A 16,264-nucleotide genomic window follows, 5' to 3' on the forward strand; every position below is an offset into this window, starting at 1 on the left:
CAGATTAGAAGTTTCTACTTATTGTGGTTTAGAAATACCTACGTAACAGACATCAGTAAACAGTTGTTGAAAGAATTAATGAAAATCTAAAGATTATGGTAAATGCTTAAACTCAGAAGGAAAAAGAATCTTTGAAGAAGAACAATTTAAATACACTTGCGTCGTAGCCCCTGGTATCTACAGAAACACACACACACAATTAATGACTTCTTTTCAAGACCTCTATCTTTCATCAAAGAAAAGCCCAGAGGGGTAAGCAAGGAGGGCTACCCTGGGCTCCTACCCTTCTGCTCCTGAGACAGGCTCTTCTGGCACAGATCCTGCCCCGTTTAGACTCCAGCTGCTGGCACTGCCGGCGGAGTTCCTTCACCTCCAAGTTCTCCTCCCGCAGTCCCAGGACGTGATCAATGACTTAAGTTCCTCCGGACTTTCACACGAATCATAGTAGACAACTTCATCCTGTTTATCTAGAAACAGTGATTTTTATTTTTCCCTTTTTTCTTTTTCTCTTTTTAGGGCCACACCTGCAGCATATGGAAGTTCCCAGGCTGGGGGGTCTGATCAGAGCTACAGCTGCCAGTCTTCACCACAGCCACAGCCACGCACCAGATTCTTGACCCACTGAGCGAGGCCGGGGATCGAACCCATGTCCTCATGGATACTAGCTAGTCAGGTTTGTTTCCACTGCACCACAATGGATACTCCCTAGGAACAATGATTTTTAAAAAGTTTATTGAAGTAGAGTTGATTCACCATGTTGTGTTAATTTCTGCTGTCCAGCAAAGTGATTCAGTTATACATATATATATGTATGTATGTATATTCTCTTTCATATTCTTTTCCATTATAATTTGCCACAGGATATGGACTATAGTTCCCTGTGCTATACAGCAGGACCTTGTTGTTTATCCATCATATAGTTTGCACCTGCTAATCCCAAACTCCCAGTTCTTTCCCCCGCCCCACCTCCTCCCCCTTGGCAACAAGTCCTCTACATCTGTTGAGTCTGTTTCTTTTTGTAGATGTATTCATTTGTGTCATATTTTAGATTTCACATACAAGTGATATCATATGATATCTGCCTTTCTGCTAGAAACAATGATTTTTTAAAAAATGGTGTGTTCAAAAGTAATGCATAATTTTTTTAATGTAAGGAAAATTAAAGATCCTTATATTCCCATTACCCAGAGAGAACTGTGACTAACATCTGTATGTATGTATATGTACACACACACACACACACACACCTTTATAGCTACTCATGTCAACAGAGTTCTCGGAAAAAAATCTCCCATGTAATGGAATTTTAATGGCAACACAGTATTGTTGAATTTATGTGCCCTCTGTTAGTACGTTCCAGTGTTCCATTATTACCGATTTCACTGTGATGAACATCTCTGAATATAAACCTTTAGGTTCATTCTTTACTACTTCCTTACCAGATGAATATTTAAGGCTCTCGAGGACTATCAAATCACCCTCCTCCAGAAAGTCAGCTTCCCTGCTATCAGCAATGTATCATTAAGGTGCCTTAGCGATATTTAATCCTGATTACATATGGACTTCTTTTTTAAAACAACATGCTAATTGTAACACCTCGAGCCCTAACAATTCAAGCAGTACACAAAATAAAAAGTGAAATTTTCTTCCTCTCTCACCAGTTCTTTGGAATCTTATTCCCAGAGGAAAAACATGAACAGTTGTGGCATGCATCCTTCAAGATTAACTTTTTTCTAATACATTTTTTTCCCTAAATATGCAAAAGGCTTGTAACCTGAAACTACTTAAAAAAATTTTTTTTTGAATACCTAGGACTAAATTAAATGTTTAGGATCTACATGAAGAAAAGTTTTAAACTTGGAGGAAACTTAGGGGGGGGAAAAAAACCACTTAAGTGAATGGAGAGACATACCATGTTCTCGGATGGCAATTCTCCCCAAATTAACCACTAACTTTAAGCACAATCCCAATAAAAATTTCGAGTTTTTGGTTTTTTGTATTGAACTTGTCAAAACGATTCTAGAGTTCATCTGGAAGAATAAAGGAGTGAGAAAGGTCAGAAAACTTATGGCAAAGTAGAATAATGAGGGAAATACTTGCTTCATCAGATATTAAAATGTACCTCTGATTTGACCCTTAGCCTGCGAACCTCCACATGCTGCAGGTGCGGCCCTAAAAAGCAAAAAAAAAAAAAGTACCTTTAAGGTACAGTAATAGGAACGGCATGATACCTGCACCAGAAGCCACTCACAAATCAATGAAAATAACAGTTCATAAATAGATCAAAATAAATATAATTCTGGGTATGAGACAGGTAACAAATCAAAGCAATGGGGGAAATATTTTTAAAATCAGTGGATTGGGACTGCTAACAATTTGGGGGGAAAAGATTCCTACCCACATGAAAATAAATTTCACCTGTACGAAAGAACTAAATGTTTTTAAGATCAAAATCATAAAAAAATACTAAAACAAAACACAATACTGTTACAATCGTGGGATAAGGAAGTGTAACACCAAAGCACAAAGACTGATAGAAGTGATGTCATAAAAATTAAATATTTCTGGAGTTCCCGTCGTGGCTCAGGGGTTATCGAATCTGACTAGGAACCATGAGGTTGCAGGTTTGATCCCTGGCCTTGCTCAGTGGATTAAGGATCTGGCACTGCCATGGACTGTGGTGTACGTTGCAGACTCGGCTCAGATCCTGCGTTGCTATGGCTGTGGTGTAGGCCGGCGGCTACAGCTCCGATTGGACCCCTAGCCTGGGAACTTCCATATGCCATGGGAGCGGCCCAAGAAATCGCAAAAAGACAAAAAAAAAAAAAATTAAATATTTCTACAAGACAAGAAAAAGCAAACGACAAGAGAAATTATTTGCAACTCATGACAGATAACAATAATATCTCTAATACAGAAAGGGAATGTTCCAATGAAAAATGGGCAGACCATGAGTAGGCAGTGAATAAAAGAAGTGCAATGGCCCGTAAACACACAAAACTGCTTCAACATCACTTGTAATCAAATAAATGAGAATTAGAAGGTGCCATTTTTCCCCCCTATCAAATAGTCAAGAATTTAAATGAATAAGTACAGGGAAACATATTTTCATAATCTGCTGATGGGAGTGTCATTTTATACAACCTATCTAGAGAGACATGTAGTATGAAGTTTAGAAATCAGAAGATATTAAGAGTTGAGAAATATCGGAGTTCCTGTCGTGGCGCAGTGGTTGATGAATCCGACTAGGAACCATGAGGTTTCAGGTTCCATCCCTGGCCTTGCTCAGTGGGTTAACGATCTGTCGTTGCCATGAGCTGTGGTGTAGGTCGCAGACGTGGCTCGGATCCCGCATTGCTGTGGCTCTGGTGCAGGCTTGCGGCTACAGCTATGATTAGACTCCTAGCCTGGGAACCTCTATATGCCGCGGGAGCAGCCCAAGAAATGGCAAAAAGAAAAAAAAAAAAAGTTGAGAAATGTCTATCACATTATGGCTGTAGTGTCAACAGGTACGTGTCAAAACGTAAAATGTGCATTGTCCTTGACCTGATTCCATCTTTAGAAATTTATTCCAAAGAAATAATCTATCCTGTACACAAAGACATGTGTAAAGGAAGGTTCTTCACTATACTGCTATTCACAACAGTGAAAAACTAGAAATCCCAGGCTATCCATATAATGCAATACTATGCAGCCATTAAAATGTCTGTGGTTTTTATTACTCACTGAAATGAAAGATGATTATTACGTATTAAATAAAAAAGAGGTTACTGTACAGGATATACAGTTTGGGATTTAAAAAAAAATCAATAGATATTTATTTATAAACATCAGCATACCAAAAAAAGGCTACAAAGCTATAGAGCTTAAGTATCTCTAGATAACAGAACTGGGGTAATATGAGTTTTCCTCTGCTTTGCTATGTGTTTACCAATGAATATATTATTTGAATAATAAAAATATGGAAGGGAAACTTTGTTTAGAAAATTTCAATAGATGTTTTAGACCATATACAAGGTAAGTGATAATGTGGTCTGTAGGTCCTTGAATGTGTAAACATATTAATATATACACTTAAATATAAATTTTGGAGTTTCCTGATGGTCTCATGGTTAGGGATCTGGCATTGTCACTGCTGTGGTGTGGGTTGGACCCCTGGCCTGGGAACTTCCACATACTCTGGGTTTGGCCAATAAATAAATAAATAAATAAATAAATAAAAGTTTACCTTTTATGAGTCTTTTAATAGAGTCCAACTGGGTAACAAGCAGTATTTCTTCATATTTTAATATCTCAAATTTAACCTCATAGAGTTCTAATTGAACTTCATAATACTGTATTTCTAATGCATCTACCACATTTTTTTTTCTTTCTTGTTCTGGAAGATCTTCCATCTTGTTTTCAGGAAAAAATAAGAAGCAAGTTAAAATAATTAGTACATTCAAGGCAAACTTTATGAGCATTCAAATTATTTTCTATTCCTCACGTAGTATCAAATATTACAAAAGCAAATAGAAAAGAAACACTTTTCCATTTCACGTTAATGGAATAAAAATGCCTTCAACATTTGTCACAAATATTTTATCTCATCCTTGAAACATGACAACACTTAGGTTTTGAGAAAAATAAATGGCACTCACTGTACTTATGTTTTCTGTTTTAAAGTCATAATGTTATAGGAAAAAAAATTAAGTGCAGATCCTAGGATGAAGCGTCTCATTGATCATTCTAAAGCTGTGCTGAAAACATGGCTTGACTGATTTTAAAATACATTACCTGCTTCAGGACTGAGCTCAATGTTACCATCAAATGAATCCTACAATATTTCAGACATTTTGACCAAAAGGAAACTTCATGGCCAACCTTCCACAATCTCTAAATTCTCATCTACTGCTGTGCCTAGAAAGAAAGGTGCTACCTAAAATAAAAGTGTATTTTTATGGAGTTCCCGTTGTGGCTCAGCGGAAACGAATCTGACTAGGATCCATGAGGACTCAGGTTCAATCCCTGGCCTCGCTCAGTGGGTTAAGGATCCGGTGTTGCCATGAGCTGTGGTGTAGGTTGCAGACGTGGCTCAGATCCTGCGTGGCTGTGGCTGTGGCTGGCAGCTGTAGCTCTGATTCGACCCCTAGGCTGGGAACCTCCATATGCCGTGGGTTCGGCCCTAAAAAGACAAAAGAAAAAAAAAAGACAAAAAAAAATTAAAAATAAATACAAGTATTTTTAAAACAAAGTTTCATTTATCTTTGCCTCACCTTTCCCTGAATTTCAGCTCTTCTGTGATTTAAACACAACTCTTTAGCTCTCATGAGCTGCAGTGTCTCCCGAGCCAACATCAGCTTGAGTTTTTCTAACCTGGGAGTGGCTGTGGCCCAGGCAGCCTGGCCAAATCTCTTCTCATCCTGTGCCATTTGTTTCTGCATTCCTGTTGGATTGTAATTAATAAAATAAAACAATTACAACTCATTAAAGAGAAAAATGTATCCTGGACTAATTCTTTATTGCCTCCCATATTACCTGCAAAACATCTTTTTAAAAAGAAAAACGGTTGTATTTTAGTGGCTTTTTACTGTCACAAAAATAATACATGACCACTGGTATAAAATTTTAGATACATCTTTTTTTTTTTTTTTTTGCTTTTAGGGCCACACCCATGGCATATGGAAGTTCCCAGGCTAGGGGTTGAATCAGAGCCACAGCTGCTGGCCTACACCACAGCCACAGCAATGCCAGATTCAAGTTGTGTCTGTGACCTACAACACAGCTCATGGCAACTCCAGATCCCTGACCCACTGAGCGAGGCCAGGAATTGAACCTGCATCCTCATGGATACTAGTCAGATTCGTTTCCACCGCAGCACATCAGGAACCCCTAGATACTTCATTTTAAAAATAAGAAAACAATAAACCAGGAATCTCACTTAAAGCAATTGCTTTGTACATCTTGGTGCATATGCTTCTAGACTGTTTCTGTCTCTCCTAGACAGACTGGGTGATAAAGAGAGTTTGGCTGACTCCCGCCACTGCGACAAAAAAACCCAGAAACCCCAAACCCCACCAGGTCATCATTCTGCTTTATGTCTTGTTTTTATTTCATTTAACATATCATGGAACTCTTGCCATTCATAAAGACAGATACAGAGAATCATGCTAAATAGCTAAATGGTATTCCATTTTGTGAATTGCTATAATTTGACCATAAGTTATTTCTACTTGAGGCTGCTATCAGCAATGATTTTGGATAACACACAAGTCCCTCACCCCAGCGCCCAGGACCCCACGGTCCCATCCCTGCCCATCTCACCAGCCTTGTCCCACACTGCATTCTCCATACGGACGCACCAGGGAGAGCATGCAGGTTGAGTTCTAGACCACCACAATAAAGCAAGCATTACAATAAAGCGGGTCATGTGAATTTTTTGGTTCCCTGTTGCATATAAAAATGATGTTTACACTATACTGCGGTCTAGTAAGTGTGCAATAGCACTATGTCTAAACAGCATTTTTGGAATAACATATCATTTTGAATAACAAAAGATCACTAATTGCAGCTTGCCATAAAAATATGGTAATAATGGGAAAGTATGAAATATGAGAATTACCAAATCATGACAAAGACATGAAGCGAGCCAGTGCTGTTGGAAAAACTGCACTTGCTACTTTGTAATAGACTTGCTCAATGTAGGATAGTCACAGACCTTCAATTTGTGAAAAACATAATGCCTGTGAAGTGCAGTAATGCAGTGCAGCCAAATGGGGCGTGCCTGTACCATGCGCCAGCCCGTGGGCTTTCCGTAAGCTGCTCAAACCAGAGGGCCTCAGAAAGGCTCCTCTCCTGCCTGGAACACTCCTCCTTCACTCTTTTGCTCTCTCGGCTTCCATTTACTCTTCAGATGCCAGGGCAAGGCCCGCGTCTCAGAGGCCTTCCCTGACACCCTGCTGGAGCCTCATTTCTCTCTCGTCAGCTCTCAGAGCCCTGCTGCTCTTCTTTGTGGCTTGTTGCCACTGCCAATTTCCATGTGAGTGAATGAACATATAATTAAGATTATATAATTATATAATACTTATATAATTATTTATAATTATAAAATATATTGTTACAATAGTAATTAAGATTATATATAATCTCACTTGGCTGTACAGTGTCTGTTCATGCTTATCCTTCTACTGAATCCCCAATACCTAGAAAATAGAGTATCTGGTACTTAAGAAGCACTCAGTTTTTGCGTTTTGGGTTTTTTTCTTTTTTTTTTTTGCTTTTTAGGGCCATACCTGTGGCATATGGAAGTTCCCAGGCTAAGGGTTGAATTGGAGCTGCAGCTGCCAGCCTATGCCATGGCCACAGCAATGCCATATTCAAACCTCATCTGTTGACCTACACCACAGCTCATAGCAACAACCCACTGAGCAAGGCCAGGGATCGAACCGGTGTCCTCGTGGATACTAGTCAGTTTTGCTACTGCTGAGTCACAATGGGAACTCCTTCAAAGTTTTTTGAAAAAAATGAAAATTCCATGTATTTTATCTTTATTTATTTATTTATTTTTTGTCTTTTGTCTTTGTTGTTGTTGTTGTTGCTATTTCTTGGGCCGCTCCCGCGGCATATGGAGGTTCCCAGGCTAGGGGTTGAATCGGAGCTGTAGCCACCGGCCTACGCCAGAGCCACAGCAACGCAGGATCCGAGCCGCGTCTGCAACCTACACCACAGCTCACGGCAACGCCAGATCGTTAACCCACTGAGCAAGGGCAGGGACCGAACCCGCAACCTCATGGTTCCTAGTCGGATTCGTTAACCACTGCGCCACAACGGGAACTCCAATTCCATGTATTTTAGTACAGTGTTTTAAATTATTACCTGCTAATGCTTCTACTGTTTCTTCAAAATAGTTCACTGTAATATCCTGAATAGACACTACAGCTTCTTCAGCCCGTCTGGTCCATTCTTGGGCTTCCTTCTGCAGGGCAGCGATCCTTTTAGGACCCAGATCATCCTCATCCAAGGACTTCTATAGAAAGAAGGAAAGATTGTTTTAGTTAGAGGAGTAGTAATGTAGACCCACTAAGAAATTGAAAGGAAACTGGTCACATGGGTTATTTCAACTACTTTTATCACTAATACTTTGCCAAATTTTATTCATTCATTAAGTCCCTACTGAATATGAACAAGGCTCTAAATGGGGCATCCTCTGGAAAACAAAGAAGAAAAACCTTACTGTGCATTATTTGAATAAGTTTTTCTAGAAAGGAATGCTGTCAAGTTATGTTTCTCTATTAATAATAAAACATGAGGACTTCCTGCTGTGGCACAGCAGGTTAAGGATCTGGCCTTGTCGTGGCATAGGTTTGATCCCAAGCCTGGTACAGTGGCTTAAGGATCTGGTATCACCACAGCTGTGGTGTAGGTCGCAGCTGCAGCTTGGATTCCATCCCTGACCCAGAAACTTCCGTATGCTGTGGGTGCAGCGAAGAAGAAGAAGAAGAAGAAGGAAGAAGAAGAAAGAAGGAAGAAGGAAGAAGAAGAAGGAAGAAGGAAGAAGAAGAAGGAAGAAGGAAGAAGGAAGAAGCAGCAGAAGCAGCAGAAGCAAGAAGCAGAAGAAGAAGAAGAAGAAAAGAAGAAGAAGAAGAAGAAGAAGAAGGAGAAGAAGAAGAAGAAGAAGAAGAAGAAGAAGAAACTGAATGAGAGCTATGTTGTTAAGCCCTCAGCCTAGAGCCTGGTACTTGGCACTCAAGTGTTAGCTCTTGCTGTGGCTCATTTTAGGGACATGTCAGGAAGCCTTTCAATACCGTGATTCTTTTCCAAAGGACATAAGTAATACAACAACCTAACACATAGTCATCTAGTATCCAGTACTTCTACCAAGCATGATTTCGTGATATAAGAAATGTACACAAGCTCGCCATCAGGGAAATGTGTATCATGATATACCACTTCACATGCACTGGGATGACTACAGTAAAAATACAGCCAACAAGTGTTGACAATGATGTGGACCAGCCAGAACCCTCGTTTATTGCTGGTAGGAATGTGAAATGGTGCATTTATGGAAAACAGTCTGGCCGTTCTTCAAAAGGATAAATAGAGTTACTACAGGGTCCAGCAATTCCACACCAAGGTATACAACCAAGAGAAATGAAATACATATGTCCACGTACACAAATGTTCATAGCAACATTATTGATAATAGCCAAAAAGTGGAAAAATCCACATGTCCATCAACTGTTAAATGGATGTGTAAAATGTGCTATATCCACATAATGAATATTAGCAGGCAATGAAAAAAAAAATGAAGTTCTAATACACAGTGACATGGCTATGACTTGAAAACTTGATGCTACACAAAAGAAGCCATACACAAATGAGTCCAGACAGTATGAAAAGTCCAGAGTAGGGAGATGTAGAGGCAGAAAGCAGATTGAGTAGATGCCTGGGGATGGGGGAGCATGGAACGGGGAGGGAGTGTTTATGGGTATGGGATTGTTTTCGGGGAGATGAAAGTGATCAGGACTTAGTGGTGGCTACACAGCACTGAATATACTAAAAACCAGCGAGCTGTACACTTTACATAGGTGAACTGTACGATCTGTGAATTCTATCTCAATAAAGCTGTTAATTAAAGAAAGAAAAAAATAGGAGTTCCTGTTGTGGCTCAGCAGATGAAGAACCTGGCTTAGGAATCTCCATGAGGATGTGGGTTTGATCCTTGGCCTCGCTAAATGGGTTAAGGATCCAGCATTGCTGCAAGCTGAGGTGTAGGTCACAGATGTGGCTCGGATCCTGCACTGCTGTGGCTGTGATGAAGGCCAGCAGCTGCACCTTCGATTCGACCCCTCGCCCAGGAACTTCCATATGCCACAGGTGCAGCCAAAGAAAGAAAGAAATATATACAGGAAGTAAAGATAATCCAAATAACAGGCTTTCAAAATAATAACAGAACTGTTTCCACAGGTTAAGCTGGCATGCATTTCATCTAAACGTGGTACCGTTTTTACAGCACAGTAGCCTGGCAGGGGTTGTGAGTGCATGTGTGCAAGGATGGAATAAGAGTGGTGACAACATTTACTGAAGTTTAATGTAGTGAATTACAATCCAGGGCCTTGCTATTTAAATTTTCATCCTATTTCTCAGAAATTCCCATGTGTCCTTAGAAGCTGAAAATAAGCTAAAGTAAAAAACATCCTATCAAAAATAAGTCATCAGCCAAGAAAGTGTTTGATCCTCGAAAATCCATGGAAATCTTAATTAAGAAGATGACGATGGCAAAATGTCCTCCTTTTAAATGAACTTTAAAAAATAAATAAACAAATTCACAGGCGAATTCTATCAAACATTTAGAGAAGAGCTAACACCTCTCCTTCTGAAACTATTTCAAAAAATTGCAGAAGAAGGGATACTCCCAAACTCATTCTATGAGGCCACCATCACCCTGGCACCAAAACCAGACAAAGACTCCACAAAAAAAACTACAGGCCAATTTCACTGATGAACATTGATGCAAAAATCCTCAACAAAATACTAGCAAACCCCATCCAACAATACATTAGAAGGATTGTACATCATGATCAAGTGGGATTTATCCCAGGGATGCAAGGGTTCTTCAATATCCACAAATCCATTAGTGTGATACACCACATTAACAAACTGAAGAATAAAAACCATATGATCCTCTCAATAGATGTGGAAAAAGCCTTTGACAAAATCCAACACCCATTTCTGATAAAAACCCTTCAGAAAGTGGGCATAACGGGAAACTACCTCAACATGATTAAGGCCATATATGACAAACCCACAGCGAACAACATTCTCAATGGTGAAAAGCTGAAAGAATTCCCGCTGAGATCAGGAACAAGAAAAGGATGTCCGCTCTCGCCACTACTCTTCAACATAGTTCTGGAAGTCCTAGCCACAGCAATCAGAGAAGTAAAAGAGATAAAAGGAATCCAAATTGGAAAGGAACAAGTAAAACTATCGCTATTTGCAGATGACATGATACTATACCTAGAGAATCCTAAAGACTCTACCAGAAAACTGTTAGAGCTCATCCACGACTTTGGCAAAGTCGCAGGATACAAAATCAAAACACAGAAATCGATGGCATTTCTATATACTAACAATGAAAGAGCAGAAAAGGAAATTAGGGAAGCAATCCCATTTACCATAGCATCCAAAAGAATAAAATACCTAGGAGTAACCCTACCTAAAGAGACAAAAGACCTGTACTCTGAAAACTACAAGCCACTGATGAAAGAAATCAAAGATGATACAAATAGGTGGAAAGATATACCATGCTCGTGGATTGGAAGAGTTAATATTATCAAAATGACTATACTACCTAAGGCAATCTACAGATTCAATGCAATCCCTATCAAATTACCAAGGACATTTTTCACAGAACTCGAACAAAATATTTTAAAGTTTGTGTGGAAGCACAAAAGACCCAGAATAGCCAAAGACATCCTGAAAAAGAAACATGGAGCTGGAGAAATCAGGCTCCCGGACTTCAGACTATACTACAAAGCAACATTCATCAAAACCGCACGGTACTGGCACAGACAGAAATATAGATCAGTGGAACAGTATAGAAAGCCCAGAATTAAACCCACGCACCTACAGCCAACTAATCTATGACAAAGGAGGCAAGAATATACAATGGAGAAAGGACAGCTTGTTCAATAAGTGCTGCTGGGAAAACTGGACAGCCACATGGAAAAGAATGAAATTAGAACATTCCCTAACACCATACACAAAAACAAACTCAAAATGGATTAAAGACCTAGATATAAGACCAGACACTATCAAACTCCTAGAGGAAAACATAGGCCAAACACTCTCTGACATAAACGACAGCAACATCTTCTCAGATCCACCTATCAGAGTATAGACAACAAAAACAAAAATAAACAAATGAGACCTAATCAAACTTAAAAGTTTCTGCACAGCAAAAGAAACCCTAAACAACACAAAAAGACAACCCACAGAATGGGAGAAAATCTTCACAAATGAATCGACTGACAAGGGATTAATCTCCAAAATTTATAAACAACTTCTGCAGCTCCATACCAAAAAAACAAACAACCCCATCAAAAAATGGGCAGAAGATCTAAACAGACAGTTTTCCAAAGAAGACATACAGATGGCCAAGAAACACTTGAAAAGATGTTCAACATCACTCATTATTAGAGAGATGCAAATCAAAACCACGATGAGGTACCACCTTACACCAGCCAGAATGGCCATCATCCAAAAGTCTACAAATAATAAGTGCTGGAGAGGGTGTGGAGAAAAAGGAACCCTAGTACGCTGTTGGTGGGATTGTCAATTGGTGCAACCACTGTGGAAAGCAGTATGGAGATTCCTCAGAAAACTAAACATAGAACTACCATTTGATCCAGCAATCCCACTCCTGGGCATCTACCCAGAGAAAACCACGACTCGCAAAGACACATGTACTCCAATGTTCATTGCAGCACTGTTTACAATAGCCAAGACATGGAAACAACCTAAATGTCCATTGACAGAGGAGTGTTTCAAGAAGAGGTGGTACATATACACAACAGAATATTACTCAGCCATTAAAAAGAATGAAATACCAGCATTTTTTGCAACAGAAACTATCATGCTAAGTGAAGTCAGCCATACAATGAGACACCAACATCAAATGCTTTCACTGACATGTGGAATCTGAAAAAAGGACAGAATGAACTTCTTTGCAGAACAGATGCTGACTCACAGACATTGAAAAATTTATGGTCTCCAGAGGAGACAGTTTGGGGGGTGGGGGGATGTGCCTGGGCTGTGGGATGGAAATCCTGTGAAATCAGATTGTTATGATCATTATACAACCTCAGATGTGATAAATTCATTTGAGTAATAAAAATTTTTTTTAAAAAAATCAACAAAAATAAATAAAAAAATAAAAAGGAGTTCCTGTCATGGGGCTGTGGAAATGAATCCAACTAGGAACCATGAGGTTGCAGGTTCGATCCCTGGCCTCGCTCAGTAGGTTAAGGATCTGGTGTTGCCATGAGGTGTGGTGTAGGTCACAGACGCGGCTCGGATCCTGCATTGCTGTGGCTGTGGTGTAGGCCAGCAGCTGTAGCTCCGATTGGACCCCTAGCCTGGGAACCTCAATATGCCATGGGTGCAGCCCTAAAAGGACAAAAGAAAATAAATAAATAAATAAATAAATAAATAAATCAGAGGATCAGATCAAGATGGCAGAGGAGCAGGATGTGGAGCTCACCTGCTCCAACAAATACACCAAAAAAGAACATCTACATGTAAAACAATTCTCACAGAACATCTACTGAACGCTGGCAGAAGACCTCAGGCTTCCAAAAGGGCAAGAAAATCTCCACACAATGGGGTATGATAAAAGAAAAAAAAAAAGAGAGAGAGAAAAAGGAGTCAGGACAGGACCAGTACTCCTGGGAAGGAGCTGTGGAAGAAGAAAGGCGTCTGCACACTGGGAGGCCCCCTGACGGGCAGGGAGCTCAGCCAAGGCAGAAGGGGAGCTTCAAAGCCTCGGAGAAAAGCACAGCACCCAGTCTGAGGAGAACAAAATTGAGAAAGAGCCCCACAGATGGTCATGCCACGGCTCAGGGCACCCCCGCCCGAGACATCAGTCTGCTGGGGCAGGTGGGGCTTGGTGCTAAGGCTTGGGCTTCAGAGGTCAGGCCTGGGGAGAGGGCTGGCTGTGTGGAAATGCCTGAGGGGGCTGGGGAGTGGTGCGCCACAGCTGAGGGAGTGTAGGAGGCGGCCTGGGTCCACCAGAGAAACAAGGTGCCACTGATGGGGAGTGGGAGAAGAGGGGGGCAGGACTACCATAGGAACTTCTTTCTCCACAGGCAGGCTCTCACACAGCAGGGCAGCTCTCGTATGAGCTAAGGGGGTGGACACAAACCACCACTGCCATCTTGGATTCCAGAGGTGGGTGTGGCCCACAGCTGCCTAGGGTCCAGCTACCTGGCACCACCCGTTGCCACCACCTCCCTGGAAGTGTGCACAGGCTGACCATATGCACCCCATCAAGAGGAAAAAAGCCTTGGAGGAAAGAGATAGCAAGAATCCAAACCAAAAGAAGTCCTCACACCAAAAACAATCACGAACCCACACAAGCTACCCAGGGATGCTCCAGCATATAAATAGCCTTCCTGGGAGTTCCCTTTGTGGCTCAGTGGTTAATGAACCCAACAAGGATTCCCAAGGATGTGACTTTGATCCCTGGCCTCGTTCAGTGGGTTAAGGATCCAGCATTGCCATGAGCTGTGGTGTAGGTCCCACATGCTGCTTGGATCCCACGTTGCTGTGGCTGTGGTGTAGGCTGGCAGCTACTGCTCCAATTCGACCCCTAGCCTGGGAACTTCCATATGCCGTGGTACAGTTCTAAAAAGCAAAAATAAATAAATAAATAGCCCTCTAAGACTACAGTAGATAACCATTTTCCCTAAGTTCATAGAATAAGAGAAGTATAAGCAAAATAAAGAAGCAGAGGAACCATTTAGTAAAAAGAATAGGAGAATCCCCTGAAGGAGCAAACAATGAAACGGACACCTTTGATCTAATAGACACCAAGTTCAAAAAGAAAAGGAAGTGATGGAAATACTGAAGGAATTAAGAAAGGCTAGCAACAGGAATGTAGATTACTGTAAAAAGGAACTAGCAACTATAAGGAGGAGTGAAGAAAAATTAGAAAATTCATTTGCTGAGATAAAAGGTGAGCTTAAGGCAATGAACAGCATAATGAATAATGCAGAGGAAAGAATACATGACTTGAAAGTTAGAATAATGGAAATCATCCAATCAGGACAGCAGACAGAAAGCTAAATGAAAATGAAAGCAATATAAGAGATTTATGAGATAATATAAAGCATGCTAATATACGCATAATAGGGATTCCAGATGGAGAAAGCAAAAAGGGGACTGAAAGTATATTTGAAGAAATCATGGCTCAAAACTTCCCATATCCCAAGAAGGAAAGAGATATCAAGATACAGGAAGCACAGAGGGTCCTCAATAAGATGAACCCAAACAGACCTACACCAAGACACATTATAATAAAAATGGCAAAAGCTAAAGAGATGATTTTAGAGGCAGCAAGAGAAAAACAGTTAACTACAAGGGAACCCCCATAAGTCTATCAGCTGATTTCTCTACTGAAACACTATAGGACAGGAGAGAATGGCAAGATATAGTCAAAGTTCTGAAAGGGAAAATTTTACAATCTAGAGCACTACCCAGATTATTTAGTATAGGAGGAGAAATAAAGAATTTCTCAAACAGGCAAAAATTAAAAGAATAGAGCAAGGAGTTCCCATTGTGGCTCAGAGGTAACAAACCTGTCTAGTATCCATGAGGATGTAGGTTTGATCCCTGGCCTCACTCGGTGGGTTAAGGATGCAGTGTTGCCGTGAGCTGTGGTCTAGGTTGCAGACACGAATCCCATACTGCTGTGGCTGTGGTGTAGGCCGGCAGCTGCAACTCCAACTCGACCCCTAGGCTGGGAACTTCCATATGTCATGGGTTCAGCCCTAAAAAAAAGCAATAAAATAAATAAATAAACAAATAAATAAATACAGCAATACTAAACCTATCCTAAAAGAGGTGTTGAAAAGATCTCCTCTAAAGAGAAAAGAAGCAAGAAGATACCAAAAGGAGGAATTCACGATTGGAAAGTAATGATTTAAGTAAGCCAGTATGAAGATCAAAAAGGAAAAAAAGGAGTTCCCGTCGTGGCACAGTGGTTAACGAATCCAACTAGGAACCATGAGGTTGCGGGTTCGGTCCCTGCCCTTGCTCAGTGGGTTAACGATCCGGCGTTGCCGTAAGCTGTGGTGTAGGTTGCAGACTCGGCTCAGATCCCACATTGCTGTGGCTCTGGCGTAGGCCGGTGGCTACAGCTCCGATTAGACCCCTAGCCTGGGAACCTCCATATGCCGCGGGAGCGGCCCAAGAAATAGCAAAAAGACAAAAATAAATAAATAAATAATAAAAAAATTTTTAAAAAAGGAAAAAAAAATCGAGACCCTATTTATGAAAGTGATGATGAACACAAGAGCAAAAGGGTAAACATGAAGACATAGAAAAGATCATAAAAATCATAAAATGTGGGGAAAGAGAGTAAGAAAATATAGACTTTTTTTTTAAGAATGTGTTTGAGGCTATAAGACTATCAGTCTAAAGGAAGTAGAACTCTGCAGAAAGCAAACTTGGTATGTGCACGATAAGCCAAGAAATGCTTGTGATGGCAAAAGCCAGATAAGCATGT

At 40.6% G+C, this 16,264-nt stretch overlaps 1 protein-coding gene across 1 annotated transcript in view; it reads right to left on the bottom strand.

Moving 5' to 3' along the window:
* The window catches only part of WHAMM (WASP homolog associated with actin, golgi membranes and microtubules), a 32,271-nt gene that overhangs the window by 8,040 nt on the left and 7,967 nt on the right, over nucleotides 1-16,264 (bottom strand). Inside the window, 5 exon segments of the mRNA XM_047795294.1 lie at nucleotides 284-411; nucleotides 414-467; nucleotides 4,229-4,394; nucleotides 5,256-5,425; nucleotides 7,855-8,005. Coding sequence (XP_047651250.1) covers nucleotides 284-411; nucleotides 414-467; nucleotides 4,229-4,394; nucleotides 5,256-5,425; nucleotides 7,855-8,005 — 669 coding nt within the window.

Source organism: Phacochoerus africanus, chromosome 9 (genome assembly GCF_016906955.1).
Source record: "Phacochoerus africanus isolate WHEZ1 chromosome 9, ROS_Pafr_v1, whole genome shotgun sequence".
Taxonomy (NCBI): domain Eukaryota; kingdom Metazoa; phylum Chordata; class Mammalia; order Artiodactyla; family Suidae; genus Phacochoerus; species Phacochoerus africanus.